The 22,493-nt window shown below is 41.7% G+C and overlaps 1 protein-coding gene across 1 annotated transcript in view; it reads left to right on the top strand.

Moving 5' to 3' along the window:
- FNDC1 (fibronectin type III domain containing 1) overlaps positions 1–22,493 on the top strand; it is a 62,535-nt gene that overhangs the window by 28,865 nt on the left and 11,177 nt on the right. The window contains exons 7-15 of the mRNA XM_040060268.2: positions 856–1,044; positions 1,822–4,158; positions 5,892–6,007; positions 7,770–7,881; positions 8,874–9,257; positions 14,376–14,441; positions 16,310–16,471; positions 18,489–18,719; positions 19,110–19,218. Coding sequence (XP_039916202.2) covers positions 856–1,044; positions 1,822–4,158; positions 5,892–6,007; positions 7,770–7,881; positions 8,874–9,257; positions 14,376–14,441; positions 16,310–16,471; positions 18,489–18,719; positions 19,110–19,218 — 3,706 coding nt within the window. The remainder of the gene's footprint in view (positions 1–855; positions 1,045–1,821; positions 4,159–5,891; positions 6,008–7,769; positions 7,882–8,873; positions 9,258–14,375; positions 14,442–16,309; positions 16,472–18,488; positions 18,720–19,109; positions 19,219–22,493) is intronic.

A 22,493-nucleotide genomic window follows, 5' to 3' on the forward strand; every position in this document is an offset into this window, starting at 1 on the left:
CCTTGATTTGTTTTTCAGTGGAACATTAAATGTATTTGCATATAAAATATTGATTTTTTTTCCCCCCCTTGATTTTGATAAACTGTGCATGGCTTATTTCTTAACACAATGAATATGGGCTCACCTTCAGAAAAAAAAGAGGTGCCATTATGTTCTAGAGTTTTCTCATTGTGGCCCTCTGGCTCCTCAGGTATTATTGTGGGGTTTTGTGTAGAGAGAGAAAGCTGGCAGAGAAAGCTCATGAAATTTATTATCAAAACCCTGGTTTTGTGTGATGCCTATGCCTCTTACAGAGGATTTGAAAAGAAAACAGAGCTTGCACATGTCTGAGATCTCACCTCCACTCTTTAGGAGTATAATGGGAAGATTCCTCTTCATGCCCAGAATTGTTCTATAGGGCTGAAATTTCTCTCAATACAGAAGGCTAAGACAGAGCACAGGTATCACAATAATTCAGAACTCAAAGGTGAGAGCAGGGTGAGCTTCAAAGTGGCAACCAGACCTTGCTTTGCTCTCTATGTTGTAGTGTTTGGCCCTAGCTCTGGTTAAGCACAGTGTGTCATACACTGATTTTGTTGGACAGACGTGATGTTGCTACTATTTGGCAAATCTGCAGTCCTAACATTTTCTCGTAGAAATATCTCTTCTGAATAAGAACAAATATTCAACTTAACCTACATATATACGTGTATCTCTCTCTCATGTCTTTATACTCCAGCTGTTGATTCGGCGTGCATTGCTAGTGTATTAATTTTAGTAATGCACGTTCTAATTCATCCTACCCATACAGTCTGTCCGCTGGAAACAGGACTGTTTTCAGTTTCCTCCTTCCAACCGTCTGCCAAATCATTTCAGAATACATTCTTTCATACGCCCCGGCTCTCAAGCCTTTTGGAGCAAAGTCCATCACCTACTCTGGAGCTACAACATCAGCCATAATAGATGGTCTGCAGGCTGGGGAGCGCTATATTTTCAAAATTCGTGCGGCAAACAGGAGGGGACCGGGTCCTCAGTCAAAAGCTTTCAGTGTCGCCATCCCAGCAGGTGAGTACCAAGCCGTGAACCAGTGCTGTAGTTCATCCTCTCTTGCCTTGGTCCCAGTTGTGTTAATTCTTACTGACTCACCTCTGCATTCTGTCTGACCCGTGGGATTTGACTTCCTTAATATTGTTTCTGCTTGCTCTTTTCATCACTACATTGTCCAAATAAGTCTTTGTCACTCTTCAGCATATAAAAAGACATCTTTATGGACATTTTAGCCTCTTAAATAAATGTATGCCATAATCTGTGACAATGTTATGTGCTCTTGTTATCCAAAGGCTAAAGAATGCGATGCTCTCTCTGGGTCTTTGGCTGTTCTGTTCCCACTCTTGAAAGTCACTTAGTGTCTTACTCAGATACTACTCCTTGTGTTTGGCTCTTGCCAAAACGTTACTGTTGTAGGGACAGAATATTTTCTGGGGTAGCTAAAAAGGTGGGCCACAGCCTTACATGGGATAATGTAGCACCATGCCATCAACATAACTAAATTTTGCTGAAGATTTGATTCTCCTGAAAGGGTGTTGCAGTCCCTGATTTTAGATATTTGATTTTAATTGGTCTATGTTTTATCCAAGCTGCAGTAATTCCACATAGGTACCTTCTTAGAACTCAAGACTTAGATTGGCTGGACTCCACGGCTTGGTTAATACAGAAATAATTATTGTCTCATATTCTCTGTCATAAATTGTTTTGTTCTTGCTACCTGCATGGTTTCTGCTTTTGGTCAGTTTTTGTGAATCTTCTATTGTTGCGAATAAACACTTTTCTTTTTGCCCTTAGCTGCTCATGAGGATTCAGTTGCTCAGCAAAAGACAAATATTCAAGATAATTCAGAGGCTAAAAAGACTGGGAATGCTGGCTCATCTCCTTCTCAAAGTTCTTCTGTTTCTTCAAAAGCCCAGCTGTCACCTTCTTCCAAGCATTCAGCTGGTGTTAGTGATAAGAAGAGTCTTCTTTCTGAATATAAGAACAAAATCTTGACTCGAGGGGTCCTAAGTAAATCTCAGGTACCTTCTAGGAAGACAGGAGAGCTGGAACCTGACCTCCAGTCCACTGAAGTGACAGATAGTCATGATTCCTCCCAGGAAGCTACAGCATCACCACCAAAAGCCCAGGACCAGAGGAGGAATGTTAAACCCTTATCCCCTAGTCGGCCAGTCCACCCTGTCCTTGCCTCAGGGAGGACATCTGTTCGTACCCAGACATCTGAGGTGTCAAGCCATATGAGCACAGAGAAACGTGAGCCACCAGCACTGTTACCATCATCAGCACAACATTCTTCTGCCTCTGTTCCCAGATACACAGATAATGAAACAAAGCAATTGAGGCAAAGCAACAACAATGTGCCTCCTAAGACCTCTTCCCATCCTCTGCCCTCCATAAATAATGGTCTTGCAAGTAATGTGGAAGGGAAGCCTGACCCCATCCTGGTGAAAGTGTCTTCTAAAACTTCAGAGCCAGGTCGCCATGCATCGCCATCAAATCGTCAGTCTGCTGTCTCTCATGAGGGTGTCTTAGGCCATCGCAGTAGATTTGGCTCTCTAGGTCATTCACATCAACCTGCTTCCAAATCAGCAGATTCCCATGCTCGTGACAGCCATAATGAGTTTGACAGTGAAGAAGCAGAGGACAGAGCAGGACAGCCCAGTTCTAGGTCACAGCAAACAAGGCTATCCTCAGGCTCCACTTCCCGCCCATGGAAGGGTTCGAAATCAGCTGCGGCAGCAGTCTCATCAAGGGCTGCTGCTCCTGGTTACACTTCATCTCACTCTCGCTCCTCCACCAGTGCCAAATCCAAGGGAAAGGATGTTGATAAGAATTATAGGGAGGACTCGCAAGATGAAAACCCCTTATTTCCTAATTTGCCCTCTTCCAGGCAGTCTTCTTCAGCAATCTATTCGAAGAGAAGAAATCCTCAGGTCGATTCTGATTATCATCCTAGAGAGACACACAGTGAAAAATCACCCCACTCTGACTCAGAAGAACAACAAAGTCAAACAGCTGCTCCAGAAAAACATTCTCTTTTGCAGTCTTCTCTTTCAAAATACAAACCAGAAGAGCAGGGCAATCGAGAGGTAAAAGAAACGCTCGCTCGATCAAAACCAAGCAAGTCTTTGCCTAGAATGACAGTCACTTCTCGTCTTCCAGTGGAGAAGATCTCTCACTCAGAGCCTGCACAGAGGGCACAAACCAGTCCTTCCATACTGCATTCAAGGGGCCGGCGCCTCCCATCTCACGTCTCATCCCAAAGTAATGAGGAGTTGCAGGAAGATGATGACGAGGATGGAACAGAGGGCAGTGACAGAGCAAGCAGGCGCTCTGTGTTTCTTAAAGATGTGTCCTCTTCTAGGGGATTATCTGCATCTTTCTCTCAGGGAAGCTCAAGTTCATCTCCATCAAAGCAACAGCAGCCAGGTTCTCAGGTACCTTCCTACAAACCAAAACATACTCAGCCAGACTCCAGTGCTGCAAAAGACAACCAGTATAATCAGAGATTGTCATCCACTTCGAGACAAGCTCGTCCTTCATTACCTACTCGCTCAGGAGTTGCTACAAGAACAGCATCCCAAACAGAGAAAAAATATGGCCTGTTGCCCTCAAAAATGTCTAACACTGAACTTCCTCAAAAAGTTCCCTCCCCCTCTTCATCTAAATCTCATCAGTCAGTTTCTAATGAAGAGGATGATTATTACAGTGAATATGATCAGAAAGAAATGGAAGAGAAACCCACATCTTTAGCAGCAAAACGGTCCCCTTCTGTTTCTAGAGGTAACAAAAACATATATGAAGATACTGCTAGCAATAAAAGAAAATCTATGGACACTCTTCTACCTCACAAAGTAAGTTCTGAAGAAGAAGAGATGGAAAAACCTTCAATATTAAAAGTGTCTTCTGAATCACCAAGAAGCTCTGCCATATCATCACAGATTACTCAGTCCTCTAACAAACATGCCCCATCTAAACCAAGCTTTGTCTGGCCACGTTCTTCTGCATCTATCACCACACACACCATTTCTCCAGCAGTTTCTTCCACTTTGTCTCCTCGTCAGCGACTACTGAACTCCAGGCTAGGGAGCCCTTCTCAGCGGCAATTTGTTAGACCTCCTTATAGACCAGGTATCCTGACTTTGTTGTACTAATGTCACTAAATGTGTTTTTCCTAAGATCAGCAGTTAGATGAAAAGTCCTCCAGCAGGATGCAGGTTCAATTACTTATATGTGTTGCTTTTTATTTTGTTGGTTGCTGGGAAGCCTAGTTCTCGAGGATGTTGACTGTTTGGTGTAATGTGGTGCTCCAGACCATTTCTCCTGTAGTCTGATCTGCACAAGATCCCATGATCCAGAGAGGGTGGCAGTTTGGTGGTAAATTGGAAAAGTTCCTTATTGAGCAATGATTTAATTGAATGCTCATTGAAAGCCCATTTGTACTCAGAATATGACTGCGTCTCAAGTAGCTCTTCATCATGGATGACTAAAAGGCCTTTGTGGCTTCCATAGTACCACCTAGACAGTGAGGTGTTTCCTCATGCCCTGGTATTCCATGTTTTCTTTGATGAATTTTTAAGCCACTTTCCTCTTTTTTCTAAGTGACAGCTCAGGGTTGCCCATACCTGTTGATGACTGTGCCCATCACAGCCAGGCCATCTGATACCTTTATGGCTGTGGTTTACCCAAAAAGTTAGAGACTTGCTTTCTGACAGAATATCTGAAGCCCTGGGTAGTAGAATAGAGGGTCCACTACACATTAAGGTAGTGATTCTTCATGTCACCTATGGAAAATCCCTGACAGCCTCAGTGACTTTGCTAGGTAGAAACACCTTTTCTCCCTCCAATGCATGGGCATACAAAATAGTATTTAGTGCCCTGAGTGTTTTAGTAAATACCTTCTGTGTTACCTGTGGGTAGTGATGTTTTGTTCAAAGTGGCCTCACTGTTACGCAGTGAGGACTGTGCAGCTGGGCTGTTGCATCTGATGTACTTCAGTCAGACTCAGTGTTGTGTAGAGGTTCAGCAGCTTAAAGACCTTTAAGATGGCAGTAGACCTTGAATAATACCATGGGGGATGAGATGTATGGCATGAAAAACACCCAAATTTCCGTACTGAGGTTATTAAGGTTACTACTAGCAATGCAGTTGTGACGTTATAGCTGCCAATTGTTCAGTTAATTTTTTTCTAGTCTATATTTTTTTCCCATTATATTTTTTGGAGGCAAATCTCTCAGATAAAATGTGAAAATTGCTGCCCTTTCAGAGCTGGGGGGCCTACAGCTCAGTGCTTCTCCACTTCTGACCTGAGTGTGCTTCTGTTTAGTGGGTTTTCAGCTAGAGAAGGAGATTCCTTCCTTTTCCAGGTTAAAAAAACAGTTGTAGAGATAATTCCCATTCCCTCTCCTTTCAGTTTGTCGCTACAGCTTTGTATAAGGATAGGATTGAACAAAGGGTTGTGTTTAATAATGGTTCCATCCTTCATCCCACTTCTGAAATGCTTACAAAGATCACAAACATTTTAATGACTGTAGTGCCATGAAGAAATGTTGCCCTGCTTTCTTAAAAAAAAAAAAAAAAAAAGAGCGGTGGGGGACAAATAAACATGATAGACACAAACAATGGGTGTTTAACCTCTTCAGTAAAAACAATTTGTGTTCTTGTGTCAGCTGCAAAAATCTGACAGTGTCACAACAGTTGCTCCAAGAAGAAATGGAGTGCCTGGTTTGTGGAGTATGATGAGGCCTTTTTCTGTTCTAATTTATATTCAGATGAACCAGAAAATGCTTTTACTTGCAGTTTAAAATATGGTTTGTAAATTGCACAGTTTTCTTCAAAATAGTGTGTTTTCTTCCCTGTTTCAGGTTATAATGGCAGACCAAATCTTACAACGAAAAATGGAAATGGAAAAGTGGTCCCTGGTAATAATGGAAAACCAAGCGGACAGAAAGTAATCAATGGCCCTCAAGGAGCAAAGTGGGTAGGGTGACCTTCTCTCAAAATTCAAAATGTTTTGGCCTTTTATTGTACTTGTATTTTCATTAGAAAAGACAGGCAAGCAGTGTCCTCAGTCTATGCAGCTGTAAAGTGAAGCTATACTTAGTGGTTTAATTTCCACTGTCCCACTGAAATCCAATGATAAATTTTGAGTTTTGTTATTTTAACCTTTTAAATTTAAAGCCTAATGGGCTAAATTGTAAACTATAACATTACTCCTATAAAATTTAGAGAAACATTTTTCATCAAAGTCAGTGAGATTGGTGCTCCGCAGTGACTCAGGGACTCCTGACACAGCGGGCTCTTGTCTGCTGTGCAACGTGAGTGGAGACTGCCAGGGGCAGCTGCTGGGAAAGATGTGTTCAGCAGTGCTTCTCCCAGACTCGCACTCCAGGTAGAAGCTCCTGAGCAAGACTTCTGAAATAAAAGTGACTCCATAACTGTCACTATGCTTAAAATGAACTCATGTAGGTTTTGCCATTCTTACAGATGTGTTTCCAGAGGTATATGCAGAAGAGCTCAGATGCCATTGATAGGAAAGCCCCACAAACTGCATACATGCCCACACCTTGTCTTCTGAAATCCTTTGCAATGAGTTTTTAACCAAGGAAAGCAACTGGTGCTTCCTGCATGTTTTCCCAAGTGCTGAGCAGTAGGAGTCTGTGATCAGCTTCCCTGGCATCAGCAGAGCTGCTTTCACATGGCATGATACATAAAGATATTTATTTTATGGCCACTTCAATCTTACCATTTTCATTAGAGGAACATTAAAAAGTGCATCAGGTGTGTTGCATTCAAGGGAGGCATTTTGAAAAGCATGCCCAAAGTCCTTCAAATGGACTTCAGAAAGTGAGCTAGAAAGGTCCTTGGAATGCCATGGGGCATTTCTCTGCCTCTCGAGGGGAAGGCATTGCTGCAAGCAGGATGAACACCTTGTAAAGCAAGAGGACCTATGCCAAATCTGGGGCCTGGAGGGCTTCAGAGACTGATCTCATCATCTGCTGCCCCTCCTGCTGCAGTCTTCCTCAGCACCAGATGTAAGTCTGTCTTGCCAACCTGGAACTGTTGCTTCTGTCCACTTCCCAGTTTCCTCACAGCACTTAACACCTTTTACATTTTTGTGTTCTGTGGCTCAGTGTCTGTTACCCCAGGTTAAAACAGCATACAGTTCAGCTATTTTGGGTTGAAATAGCAACAAGGACTGAATTTTAACTGCAGTTAGGTCTGGAATTCAGTCTAAGCTCTCAGATATATTTGCTTTATGAGACAGAGGCTTTTCTTCAGTCTCTTACGCCAATTAAAATCTTAGCTACTTTGTTTTCACTGCTGTTTCAATAGTAAGTAAGTAGTCTAATATTTAATTTTCTTTTAGTTAGACATAATTCTAAATTCCATCTTCAAAATTGCTCAGCATCATACTAAAATCAGCATTACAGGAATTCAGCTTTAGGAGTCGCGCAGCCCAAGAAAATCAAGGGATTTGCTCATTTCCCCACGAGAGCTGCGGTAGGTGATATGAATGTGGCTGTGCAGCTCTGGAGTCCAGTTCCTGTGAATCTGCTTTCTTCAGCAATGATATTTCAGTGATTATTATACACTTTTTTAGTTTTAAAAGCTCTAGTGTGTTGTAGCTATTCCTGAGCATCACACTTAATGTCTGAATTTCCCCAGGATTTCAGTTGCTGTGAAATTTCATTTCACCTCCTCTTGGGTTAGCTAAACTTGAGTCCATCTATTGCTTTTAGATTGTAGATCTTGACCGAGGACTAGTGTTAAATGCTGAAGGAAAATACCTCCAAGACTCCCAAGGCAACCCTCTCCGAGTGAAATTAGGAGGGGATGGACGTACAATTGTTGGTAAGTTACAGCTTCCTTCTCACAGAAAAAAAAGCTTGACAGTTTTTGTAACATAGTACAACTCTTTGAGCTCTTGAATGCTTCAGGCATCCCCAGGTCCCATGCAAGCCATTTGGAGTTGTTTGTACCTCAAGTTCCACCCGACAATCAGAACATTGCAGGGCCTGGGGAGGCTTTGAGTCACCCTGTGGGACTCCAGAGTATGAGGCAGCAAGAATCACTCAACTCCATCTCACTTGTATCATCATTAGAAAGGACTGCAGAACTGAGCCAGAATAAGGATTGAGGATTAGAATAAGGAGTGATGATTGTTTATATCTTTATATACATAGAAATAATTATTCCCCACTGCTAGCACCGTACCAGCCGCATGGATGTGTTTATTTCTTTTTTTTCTTCTAAAACTGACCACAAATAGTAAGAAACCCTGTTTGTGTTCTCTGAAGACACTGCTGTTTGCATGCCAGTGCATCTGCACAGATCTCTCGAATACAGATTCAGTGTCTATTGTTAACCTGGCTACCATGAATATTTACAGTACCCAGAATTTGGCACACAAGTTTATCTGCAGTGACAGCATTTTGCCAGCTCATCCCAATTTTTCCTTGCACAAGTTTGACATTAAGGAGCAGAATATGGATTCATCATATATTTCATCAACAGCTTTGAGAGTGACTTAGATGAAATGCCATAGCTGTCTGCACATTGTGATTCTGAAATAAAACCTCCCTGGAGTGTTTATCAAACAGCTAAAAAATGTGAACACCACTGTGGTATCTCTGAGGTTCTTCTGAACCGTTTTCCAGCTTCTGTAGCCATGGCTTTTTCCTAAGTAACACCCTCCTTATCTGTCAGTTTACTTACAGGAGGCTGTATTCACTGTATTCAGTGCTTTTGTGGCATCTACTATGATATAACACAGTAATGCTTAATGCTATAAGCCTAAAGTGGATCAATGGTGAGATTTTTTTGGGGTTGTTCTCTTCTCTTAGATGAAAAAGGTGCTCCAGTGGTGAGTCCTGATGGATTGCCTTTGTTTGGAAATAGCAGATTTAGTAAACCTGTAGCAAGTGCACAAGATAAACCAATAATAAGCCTCGGAGGAAAGCCTCTGATTGGTCTTGAAATGATTAAGAAAACAACCACTCCCTCAACTACCACTACAACAATACCAACAACAACTACCACGACAACTACCACCACCACTACGACGACTGTTGCCACAACCACCACCACGACCACTCCTGAACCGACCACCACTGACCCACCCACCGAGAAACCCGCACCAACCTGTCCTCCAGGCACCTATGGACAGTATGACGATGAAGGCAACTTGCTCCTGGGGTTCGATGGCCTGCCAGAGTGCGATGCAGAAGGTAATTTCCTTTCGTGCTGTTTGAATTTCCATGGCTGTTACACGGGTGCGGAATGGTAGAGAGTCTACCTCTGAAGATTTTGGTCCGTTTGATAAGGTAGGAGCCAAGATTAGAGCATATGAAGAACAGTTTGGGTGTTAAATGGATTTTCACGGGAAAATGCCAACTTTCACCAAAGCTGAGTTTTTTTGTGGCATTGTGTTATTTTCAGCAAATTTCTTACATTGTGTTGGATCCACTTTTTATCGCATATGTTCATTCACAGGGATACTAGTCTAGGCAGTAGCTTTGTGGTCAAAGCACTTACATAGAAGTTTTTCTCATTCCATTTCAGGCCAGTGTAGGACCCAGAGGAGCTATACATTTTGTCTATTTTGTGTTTGCTTATCACAGTGAATTCTGAAAAGTCTCTCTTTTGAGCCACGGTGGAAACAGCATTTGCAAACTGAGATTTTTGTTCTCTTGCCAGCCCTTGGAGATAGATTGTCTAGCAGGAATGCAGCACAGCACAGATGAAGCTGGTGAAAGGCAACGCAGGTTCTGCGCAGATAAGGCAGAGAGTTGTACACTGATTTCTTTAATATCTGAAGATATGAACCAGTTTCAGTGCACGTAATTTTTCCCTGTTGCAGTTATACAAGCTTAGGTTGTGGTGCCAAACTGAAATCCAAAGTAAGCACAAATAAATGCACTAGGGTCTTTGGGTGTTGAGCCTGTTCCCTATCATGTTTTATACTTTCAGCACCTGGATGTTGCATTGCAAGTGAGTTATCTACTTATTTTGCCAAGCCAGATCAAGGAGCACCAAGGTAGCCCTTACCCTTCCAATTTGTAGGTAATTCTCAACTCAGTCTACTAATGGGCAATAACAGCATAGCCATAACTTTACCAGCATGTTGGCAGTCAGACATCTGACAACTGCAGCAGACAGTTTTAACGGGTAATGAAGGGCCTTTACCTTTCTCCCATACACCTGTATCTCTTAAGTCAAAGTAGATTTACAAGCAGGTTACAAAACCATGGCCTAGGAAGCTGAACTATCACTTTAAAAAGGGTAGTTGATGCCTCGAGAGGCTACCTGGAAAAGAGGATAGACAGAGTTAAAGGAATAAAATAAGTTATTCATTAAAAAGGTCTTCCAAGGATACACCTTGGGCAGTACAAGAGCCTGGCTGTGGCTCTGCTCAAGATGGATGCAAGATGAATGACCAGTCACAAGTTTTCACACTTTTAGAGGTCTTGGTCCATTTGCATATTGGGGTTAATTGTCCAATTACAGCTTCAGGTTATGAAATCCCATCCTCCCAGTTTGCGCTCCTCAATTCGCCGTTGTTTATACCTTTTTGGGCTTGAAGCTGCAATGGTGTCCTTGGTTCTCAGGCTGGAAAAGGATTGTTTTGTCTAATTAAACTGTGAAGAGAGCTTGCTAATACTTTATATGAATTTCAGAGTTACACTCTTAGGCAGTAAAAAATATGAAAAATGTGAAAGTTAAGGCATCGTAGTGATTTAGAAAGGTGTGGCTTCAGTGACTCACTATGAGTCTAAGGATGACATCTTGGGAGAAGATCTCAGAAGCAGAAAACAAAATTCCCTTACCAGCAGTCCTAGGTAACTAATGAGTCAGAGATGTCAGTTCCTTGTGCAGGTGAAATGACAATGAGTTATAGTGTTAGTATTTATTAGCAATTAGCCATGTTTGGCAGTGTGCAGGTGTGGAAGCGTGCTTCTACATGTGTAGATGTGCATGTGTAGATACGCACAGATGTGTACACACACAAGAATACGTATGTAAAAAATATAATCATTAAATATTAATATGAAGAGTTTTGCTTTTCCCTATGGAAAGTTCATAGTTCTTAACTGTACTTGCAAAAATGTTAAAGTATTGTTGTATGTAGTCACTCTCATAGTTTCAAAGTTGCCTTTGAAAAGATGATGATGGAACCATGATTTTTGGTAGTTGGAATCCTTCCCACACCCCCCCTGCTCCTTTTGCTTATCTTAAATGTTGATTATATCCTGTAATGTTTCCTCTTTTTTTGGCCTCTGCTGTTTGGATGACCTCTTCTGAGAATACACATTGTAAGAACAGTGGATGTTCATGACATATATCTGGAGTTAAACTGGAAGTAGGCTCTAGAAGCTGAGCAACAAAATCCTTTGCAGTGTTACATTTAGCAGAATTGTGGGCTGGGGAATTTTCATGTGATTTTCTGAACACATAAAAAATTCTGCTTGCGTTCTTTGCCTTTTACCAGATGGGCTTGCTGAGTCTTGGAACTAAGTTTTTATTCAGGTTGTGTGTTCAATGAGAATGGCCTTTAAGTAACTCATAAACTGCCTGGCATTTGACAGGATGTCTGCAAATGCCTCACAGTGGAAAACTGAAAGGCCTGGTGCACCTGAAATGGTGCTGGTTTTCTGCTTTTTAAGTGGTTCTTAAGGCTTCTTACTTTATAGCTTGAGCAATATTAGTCCCTACCTGGGAATTTTGAAAGCTTCTCTGAAAAGTTTGTTTGTTTGTTTGTTTTTAAATCCTAGTGACCTGCTTCATGATTAGATAAACACAGCCTGCCTGTTCCACAAAGGAACTTGCTTGGAAAGAAAATACCTTTTTGGTATTTATTAATGATGGCTGATAATTGTTTAACAAGGGAAGTGTATATTTCAAGAGTAAACAACTACTACTTGAATTATCAAAATAATGCAATTTTCACTTGACCATTTCCAAATTATATTAAATTATATTTTTATCTTGTCTTTCCCTTTAATCTGAGTCTAGAAATTACTCCACATTGTTTAGTGAAATACTTTTTCTGCCAAAGCTTGATATTTGTTGCTAAGTTCTGTATTCACAAACATACAGGGTCCGCAAGTGCCAAAACCCAGCTCCAAATGTTCTGCTTAAGTTTTGGAAATTTCTTTTATCTCTGGCAAGATTTTTTCTTGATCCAGCAGAATTTATTGTCAGCTTTTCACTAGATTCAGCAGTCTTTAACTTTCAAGGAGAAATTTGGCCACACAAGTGTGATTTGTCAGTGAAATCAACTAGACTTTATTCATGAACTCACAAAGGAAAAAACAAGCGGAGGCTTAACCACAGGTTACATGTGATAAAATCAAATAATGGATTTTGTAAGACAAGTAAGACAACAAGACTGTCCTTACAGATGCCAAAAGTCTGAAGCAAGTGGTCACAGGAAGGTTTGGCCACATTTATTATGGGCAGGGTTTACTCAAGACCTTCAGCAAAGGGTGATGGAGCAAGGTGAAGAGCTGCAGCTGGAGTATGTACAGAAAATAATAAAATGAGAGGTCTGTTGGGAAGTAGTCTTATTGTCACCATGACACAGCTAACACTAAACAAGCACAGACACTGAAATAGAGTACAAAATACTAAAATGAAATTTGGCTTTGCTGGACTGTAGGTAGGCCAAGGAATTGCTAGCTAATTAACATGGATGAATTGAAATCTACCCATGAAGGATTTCAAATTTCTGCATATCTGATCCTCTTGATTACTTGGACGTAGACAGTCAATGGTAAGTGCATACATTATAGATGTTGGCAAGTTGTGGGTAGAGCTGCAGAATTCAGCAAAGAATCTTTGTGACTGATTACCTTCAGAAAGTCAAGTGACTTCCAAGGGGATCATCTCCTGAAGAGTGGCTGCAGAAGTTTAACATGAGGAAATGTCAGATTCTGATATATGAAAGTCTGACAAGAGTAAATCCATTTACTTTGTTTTAAAGCTTATTTTGGCATTGAAATCACAGAATATTTAAAAGAAAATTATTTTAGGAGAAAAAAAAGCAGTTTTACAGTAATTGTTGGTTCTAAAAAAATCACTAAAATGAAAATGTATCATTCAGATTATATTTGTGAACTGTGTAACACTGACAGTTGGAACTTTGTGCTGTTTGCAGTTCTGGTTTAGTAAAAATTGCTTCCATACGGAGTGTTACAGGAACGTGACCAATGTATGTGAAGTGTCCTGAGGTTAAAGCTGTCTTTCTCTTGCCTTTGTTCACATGCTGCCCACTTCCTAGCCCCAGCGTTGCATTGGAGACTTATGATGGTACCTGCAGCAGGTTACAGCACAATGCTTTTGCTTTGTTTGCATGGCTTTTCATGGCTGTGCTGAGCTTTGTGTACTTTTTGGCTTCCCTGAATAATGTGTAGAAACGCTTTCCTCCGAGTGTGCAGGAAAGACTTTGGGATTCAACAGATGAGGTACTTGATGATTGATGTATCTGGTGCTGGATTCATGCCCTGCAGAGAAAATGAGATAATGTAAAGGCATAGTCAGCTGGGAAGTCTACCGGTGTATCTGCATTGGATTTTGGGGTGGATCAGTAGAGTGGTTTTGATGCGCACATAATCATCTGTCCTTGCTATGCTTTCATTTGCATCCTGGAGCAATCTCACGCTGATTTCCTGAACTGAATTCATGTTGGTTGAAGCTAATGCAGAAGCAGTGCTTCAGGATTACACCTATGTGGCCCAACCTGTAATGGGCATCCATTCCATAGGATCAGAGTAGAGCTAGTGCAGAGTAAAAGCCCAGAAAATCCAGCACTAATTACTTCATTCTACAAATCCATTCCTTTTGGGCTGCATTCCTTGCAAGACCATTGACATGGTCTATAAATGTCATGGCTCTGTGGGCTGTTTGTTTTTATACCTCCACAAAAATATTTGGGTAGAAATATTTAATTGCTTGGTTGGTTTCTTTGGCACGTAATGTTTTCACATTTGCTGCTTCTGAGACTATAAAATATTGTCAAATCCAGATGTGATCGTTATGTAGTTGCTGGCAGCCTACTTTTGCTCCAGAGCAGCTGGGGCCTGGGGCAGAGCTTCTGGAAGGTGATTATTCTTACTTTTGTGTGGCGGCCCTGAACCCATTTTCCTCTAGCAAAACTCCTGACTACTTCACTTAGCTTCTCATCTGGTATTCTCGATGTGCAGAGCAGACTGTCACTGCATTATTTGGAAACCAGGAAGTTACCTTATTTCTTTACAACTCAACTGGCTAAATATTTTTATTTTAATTTTTATTCCAGAATTATTTTATTGACTTCTTACAGCGTTTTTTTCTTTCTCTGTCAATAGATACATTCTCAGGACTGGATTCAGATGTGACAGCAACTCCAGAAGCATATGTGATATATGATGATGGTATGGTATCACTGTAGATGTCTATGCAATTGACACGTTGCTTTTTTCTCTCTTCTTTCTTTGGAGCTGGGTTCAAGGAGGCAGATTGGTAAATGGGAACTTAAGCAAGTGATGGTGAGCTGGAAAATGGTTCTGCATTACATGTGAAGAGAAAGGGTGCAAAACCATCTGGACACAAAAGTTCCTTTCTATCAGTCCTGCAGTCTAAGAGGAACCTATTGAGGAAGTAAATTACTTTTCAGAGCTGTGTCATACAGACACTGCTTCAGTCCTAGATTCACTTTCTCTGGCACAACTTCTAACTCCAGCCCAGTCAAAGTCAATTACCTCCTCTAAAATACAAAATCCAAATAATATTCAAGCCCTGAATAAATGAAATACCTTGGTGCTTTGTTTCTTTAATGTGCAGTCTATGTTTAGACAATTAAGCATGCTCACACTGAATGAGATCACCTACATATAAAGTAAATAATCTGCTTAATTCATGTGGAATTTAAATCAGAAAGATTTGAAATCAGATGAAAGGAAAAGGGGGAAATATTTTTTTCAGTTATGTTCATGCCATCTTGATACTATAATCAAGGACATACAAAACTTATCTGAAGAGGAAGCGTCAAGTCACAGCATTTAATTGTAAGTTTGCATAGGGAATGCAAATTCTCAATTACTGGAACTGAAATTCACTTTCTGCTATCAGTGACATCTGACGTTCTATCCGTTTTAGTCCTCAGATTCCTGCTCCTGCCCCCATATATGGAAGTGGATAAGTACAGACCTCAGTTAAACAAAAAGGTTTTTAGCAGAATTTCTGGCTATAGAACAATGAAAGTTTTTTTTTATTATTTGTTGTTGTAGTGCTGGGATCTTAAGTCTAACCAACAAAACAAAAACATTTAAAAAGTGCAGCAGCTGAGTGGAAGATATTATGGACATTTGTACTTTTAATTCCGATCACTTCATACTGAAAATTACATTTAGAATGTGGGAGGGAGGGGATGAACCAGAAACTGCACAAGACATGCATCCCATATTCCTTACATCTCCATGGATGCAGAATACCCTAAAGTGCACAGGTCTTTTGCCAGGCCTCCTCTTAGGTACAGGTCACCTGCAGGAAACATACACTTTAGCAGTTTAAGCACAAAACACTCAAAGACATGAGTTGACTTCCCCAGCCTGCATGAGGTCATGGCAGGGATGCCAAATGCTACTTTCCCTTCATTTTGTGTGCCAATCAGGTATCACAGTAGCTTTTCAAAGAGTGCTGAATTTAATAAGACTGAACATAATGAGATTCGTGTGGGACGGCGTGCCTTCCTTCACGGCCCTGCAGGGACCACAAATGGAAAGTACTGGACTCCACACATCCAGTCGCAGGAGGGTGTGAGAGCAGTATGAACCACCTCTAGGGCTTTAGAACTGCAACACAGTTCTCTTAGAAAGCCATTTTTCTTCTCTCCCTTCTCTGCTTCCTTTGGCATCTAAGGCTTTGGCCAGGGATTCAGTTATTGTGCCATCTTCTCTTGGGGGTTGTGAGAGGAGGTGGCAGATGCGCATTCAGGATATGGCTGTACAAATACATTTGTTATTTTTCGTCCTGTTTAACTGTGTGAGTGAGGTCTAAATCATCAGCGACGTGAGTATTCTGGGGAAGGGACTATTCTCCCAGTCCATCAGTTTGGTAGAAACCATTGCAAGGTTGAAGTGTGACCAGTGTCAACACAGAGTTCTGTAAGCAGTGTGCAGTGGCTTGGGGTGTGTAGCACTTCTTTGGGACTGTGGTCAGTGACAGAATTGTTTCCCTTCTCATAGTTAAGCCAAAACTAGATGAAGCATGCTAACATTTTCATCTTATGTTTCCTCTGAAGACTATGAGTTTTTTGAGAGCACTTTGCCGCCAACTACGAGCACTGTCACCACTACCACTGCTTCTACGACGACAGAATTGGAGGTTGTCTATCCGGAGACCAGTGTTGTTGGCACTGGACCTGTGTCAGAATATGATATTGCTGGCAAGAAACGCTTCACTGGTAAGGATGTCCTTTGGTTTATGTAGCTTACTACCTGTGCTGCAAAGAATTCTCCTTCCAGCAAGGCCAGCCCTTAAGTGGAGGCCATTGCACAAACACATCCAGTAGGCATGTGTGTCTACTTTTAAGGATTTAAGGATTAAGGCCCTTTTAAGGATTGCCACCTTGGAAACTCGAACAGCAGTACTTTTTTCCTTGCTTCAGTGATTGCACCTCTGTGTGCGGGCCTACAATGATTTTGTTGAACCAGTAAAAACCTCTTTGTACTCTTCCAGTGTAAGTGCTCTGCTATGTGTTCTGCATTGTGTTTGGTCTAGCTGAAGTTAGTAAGAGAGCAAGTGTCTACACCAGTGCTTGGTTCAGCTTAACTGCATCTAACTTCGCACCAGTGATTCCAGCAGGGCACGTCTCCGTGGAGGTGTGAGTCTTTCTCTGGGGGACCTGATTATTTTCCACTGATCTGTTCAACCCCAGTGATTTCATCCACCTTGCACAAGCATGTATGTCAAAAGGGTGCTTTATAGTCAAGGAATGAATGGTATTTTGGATGTGAACTTTCCAAGAAATAAATCCAGTAGAGATAAATATGATTTTGGTATTTGAATGTTTTCTCAGTAGAAGACATTTGGTGAAGGAACCCCCATTAAACGAGCCATGTCTCCGGTGTACACGAGCCATTCAAATGTGTAGGTTGGTGTTGCAGCACTGACTTCAGAGCTGCTCTGCCTCTTTGTCAGAGAAGCCGCTGGGGAGCAGAACAGAGGGATATGGGGATTCTAGGGCACTGCATTCCAGCCTCCACCCCAGGCTGGTGACACCCCCTGCAGCCCTTTACGTATTTTTGGCACTTGAACTGAGGTCAGGTCAGCCTCTGACCCACCTGGCATTTCAGAATAGATTTCAGGGGATGGAGAATTATCTTTGCGATGTCTTGGCTTCCCTTCCAATATCCACAAGCTTAATGTGGCTTAGACTAGAACTCTACTGCTGGAGTAAAAGATTTGTTTTTATAGATGCCAAGACTTTTTCCAGTGCATCTTCAGTTTCCCTGTCCAAACAATTTCATGATGTTCCTATTTGGCTCTCTCGCTGACAGTGCTTCTTGATTCATTTAGCTGGAGAGGCTAAAATTAACTTCATTGCAAGATCTGGAAAAAATTCCTTTAGGGCATGAAATCCAGTAAGATAAACCAAGAAATGTTGGTTTATGAACATTTCAAGGCACTAAGGAAATAATATTACCATTTCAATGAATTGTATTATTGCAACTGAATAAACATTTCCAAAGCAAGTTTTATAGTCCTTACTTTGAATGTTATGGTGACTTTTAAGGCAATAAAAAGATGGTTTAATCTTTTCCTGAACTGAAGTGCAATTCCAGTCAGTATAAAGCTTTTAAAAACAGAAGTTACAGGTTGGGAGCACGTGCCTGGAAGGTAGGGACTCATGGCTCCTGGTCTCCCAGTATGCAGGGAAACACAGCAATCCCTTTAAACTGGTTGGAGTTCACCTTGGAATTACTCTTCACGTTTCTTTTGTTGTTTTGCTCCAGCTTCAGGATGTTTGTGTAAGAACCAACCACTTAGACCTATAAAGTCTTAGATGATTGAAGGCCCTGGCAGGGATCTGTTCCCATGTTGGAAAGGCAGAATTTGGCTGATACTTTCATCCCACCTCGCAGAGCAGCTGGAGGTAGCGTGCAGAGGGTGCTGCAGTCAGACTGCTCTCTTCTGCCTCTTATAGCAAAGACAGTCCTTCTGTCTTGGCATAAAAAAAAAATTTGGTACAGTTGTGATTGTGGGGTAGGTAAACCTGAATGTTGGCATCCCATTCCCTGTGCTCATCGATCAAATCGGCTGTAAGCCATGCTTTGTTGGCAGCAGTCTCTAGACTCGAGGGTGTGGAATTCTAAAATGGACCACAAAACTTGACTCTCTTTAGGAAATTGCCAGCCTGTGTGCTACTCTGGGATACCTCAAACTGCTAACTTAATGCCACCCTTCCCTGTCTTTTTTAGCTCCTTATGTGACCTATCTCAATAAGGATCCAGCAGCCCCCTGCTCCTTGACAGAGGCCCTGGAGCATTTCCAAGTGGAGAGCCTTGATGAAATCATTCCCAATGACTTCAGAGAGAAAGATCAGCGTCCCCTGAAAGCCCCTCACAACATCACAGTTGTGGCAGTTGAAGGCTGTCACTCCTTTGTCATTGTGGACTGGGCCAAACCTGCTCAAGGGGACATGGTAACAGGTACTCACCTGAGGGTTTCTCTCCTGGTGGGAGAGTGGAGAAGGAGGAGGTTTTCCTAAATGACCATTTGTACTAGTGTCTGCACAGTCAATGTATCACTTAGAACAGTGAATGACAGGTTACCTCTGTCATCTTTGTGCCTTCACTGTTTTTTAAATCAGAACTCACAACTGGGTCCTGTCCTCTGATGTAATGCTCCATCATTATTAGCTAATGATGAGAAATTCTTATAGGCCAGGATTTTCCAGGAGAGTTAGGCATGGAATCACTTTCATATTCAAAGATAGTTTGGCTCCTTTAAATCCTTAACATTTACCATGGCACCTAGGGATATAATTTATTTAAAATTTAATTAGAATCCTCACGACTATTTATCTTTCCTCTTTACAGGCTATCTGGTTTACAGTGCATCCTATGATGACTTTTTAAAGAATAAGTGGTCAACCAGGACTGCAGGATCTACTCACTTGCCAATTGAGAACCTGAAGCCCAACACACGGTAAGGATTTGATCCACTACTTTTCAGTTCTGTTAAGGAAATAAAACAAATTTTGAGAATTGTCCGTTGTTTTACTTGGTCTTAGTATAAATGTTTACATCTGATTTAGATTTTACTCATTCTGTTGGACAGCAAATTGTTCTATAAACTGTGCAACAACAACATGATATCTTCACTATATTAACGCTGGAGCAGATGGCAACGTATACATGTATATATGTTTGTGTTTATGAAAACACGTATCAGTAACAAAGAAAATCTTGTTTTAAAGTGCATTTTCTAGTCTTTTGCATAACTGAATCAAATTTGGACGGGGAAAGTATACTAAAATATACCCATGGTGTGACTTGACGTTAGGTGGGCCATTCCAACATATGTGTGGCCAAGATTTGATGCCTCAAGGCTGCTGGGGAAGTGCTGCCCACTGATCTGTTTTTGCTTTCTGTTCACATTAATAGTGCTGGAAGAGAAGGCTTGGTGGTATAAACTGGGGCTCTGGCAATTGCTCAGAAGTCAGTTTAGCAGGAGCTTTAGGTCTTTATCTTACAAAAAATCTGACTGAAATGGCAGGACAAGAAATGCATGCTTCACATGATACTGGAATAATTTGTGGCGGCTGGGGGGAAAGTAAACAGCTATAAAGGGACCACATTCAAATTACTGCTTTGGGGAGATGCTCAGTGTCTCTCAAATTCTGAGCCCGAAATTCTTTTGGTGCTTCCTTGGGCTAGGCCCTTCACATGCAGCTGTCTGCAGTCTCTTAGGCAGTGGTGGAAGGTGTTGCTCACACAGTAGAGAGATGCACTGGGATTCTGGGCTGGAATTAGCATGCCTTACTTGATGGTGAGCTGCCGATCTGAGGGTTGTCTACTTGGATAGGCACATAGGGTTTGTGCTAGGACAGCACAGATAAAAGAAAGAGTCAGCCAAAGTATCTTTTCTTTCCAAAACAATTCATAGGCAAAGGGAAGGTTCTGGGCTTTAAAAGTAGTTGATTGAGAACCTCAACCTAGAAAACAGAATTGTTTGAGTATGGCCTTCATCTGAAACCTTAATAGACAAAATTATAAAATAAATAAATTAAGAGAAGTCAGTGCAGTGTAGCCAACTGGGTGTCAAGTATGATGTGGCATATTTTTCTGACCACACTTCTCCAGACTTCAGCATAGACTCACAAAGGTTTGCCCCTGCAGCTGCTCCTGCTGTCCAGGAAACATCCAAGCACCAAGAAATCACAGTACATTTAAAGAAGGGGGTGCATTCCCCTCTCTTCTCCACAGAGACTTCCCTCCAACCAGAGTTCTGAGGATGTCTCCTTGGGACAGCCAGAACCTGAGCAACTTCAGCAGCAGTTCCTCATGCAGTTGCACAAGGGCCACGTTCAGCAGAAGACACTCGCAGTCTCAAATACCTGGAAAATTAGCAGGGGAATGCTAAAAATGGAGAATTAGGATAAGCACATTCAGAGCACTCACAGAGTTAAAAGTACAGAAATAAGATGTGACAGGAAAACATGGTCCATCTTATCCTCTCCTGTTCTGTCTACAGTACTGACAATCATACGCTTCATGAGGCGTTTTCTTACATATCCAAGAGCTAAAAAAAGGCCACTTATTCAGAAGACTGGTAATCTAGACCTAAGTGACAGTCTTTAAGGATGGTTCATGGTGTGTTAAAGCAAAATTATTTCACAGTGGAGAGCTTCAGTGGTATACTCTGCATCTGCTAGCACTCTCCTTACAAAGCATTATTGTTACAAATGTATACAGGGCGGTATGTGGCACAGCTCTCTGTGGGTTTCACCTGTTATAACAAGGTGGAAGAGGTTTGAGATCTCCCATTCCAAGATATTGATGGAAGCAATTGCAGACCATTCTGCCTTTATACATCTACATCCTTGTGACTTGAGGACTCCCTTTCCCTCCTCTTGCTGCTGGAACCTGTTCCTGCCTTCACATCCCCGACTTCTCTGTATGCCCAGCCCGTTTTCCCTTCACCAGTATTCATTCCTCCACTCTCACTTTGTCTCCCAAGCAGGCCAGGGAGGCATTGCCTTTACACCCCAGCTTCTCCTGGCTGTGCCTCTCCATTTCTTGCTTCTGTGCCATTTCTACCTTCCAGTTGAACTTCCTCACCTCTTCAGTCTTTCAGTCAATGTCCCTCTCCTGATGCCCAAAGGACAGTGTTGAAGGCCAGAGATAATTCTCTGTCTCATACCTGACTCCTAAAGGGCTCCAAAACACCAGAAGGAGTGGTTGCAGTGAAAGATCACAGGAGTTCTGCAGCTGCTGTCCATGCTATGCTCAGTGCAGAGGAATTGGTGGGAGATGAGCTGCCAACATGTCTGAGATGTCCATTAACTCCAGGCTTCAGAAGGTCGCAATTTGTCTGTATTTGAATGGAGTTTTATAGGAACAGCAAAGTTATAGATTCATGCATCTCCATGAACCTAGTGACTGTCTTGTCGAATTAAGGTTCTGTTTCATGATAGGGAGCTTCAAGGAAGTGCTATTTATTTAAGCATATTGTTTCACCAGCATCTTCCTGAAGATGGTATAATCCATTGGCCCCTATTGTGTGCTCCGTGAAGGCAATAAAGGCTTCATGTGGGGTCTGTGGTGGGGAACGAAGGATCTTTATAACAGAGAAATTATATGTATCAGCCATTCGTTCTCATTTACATTCTCCAAACCCACAGACTGAATTGATTGCATACCTTTGTCCTAAAAATAACTCCCTAACCACTAGAAAAAGATACCATGCCTAAGAAAATATGGCATGAAAGCTGCAGTTAGTCTAAAAATTGTGTGTCTGCACTGTTAGTGCATTTTGTGAGAAGTGTCTGATTAAGTCATTTACTGTAAGCAGAGGCTGTTGGCTACTGGGTGTCTCACAAGGAGCTATGGGTGGTGCAATTTTGCAGCATGCGTCGTGTACGAGAAGCAGGTTGGCATCTTGGCTGAAGTCAGCACCAGAGAATTCAAGATGTCAACATACCCTGTAAAACATCTGTCTGTTATTTAGGTTTTACAAACAAAACAGAAATCTATGTTTAATCCATGTCATAAATTTTTCTTCTGGGGCCTGGTCTGACCTCCATTTGAGAAGTGGAAGTTTTTCCATTAGTGACACTCTGGTCAGCTTCAGTGGGTACAGGAGCTGCTTCCTCGTGACGTGTGATTATAAACACTAAAATTACTTTAAACCATATTAAATCTTCAAACCAGTAGTTTTGACAAGGTCCCTTCCCTAACTTTAATTCTCAGCTGTTCACA

The sequence above is a fragment of the Hirundo rustica genome, chromosome 3 (assembly GCF_015227805.2).
Source record: "Hirundo rustica isolate bHirRus1 chromosome 3, bHirRus1.pri.v3, whole genome shotgun sequence".
Taxonomy (NCBI): Eukaryota; Metazoa; Chordata; class Aves; order Passeriformes; family Hirundinidae; genus Hirundo; species Hirundo rustica.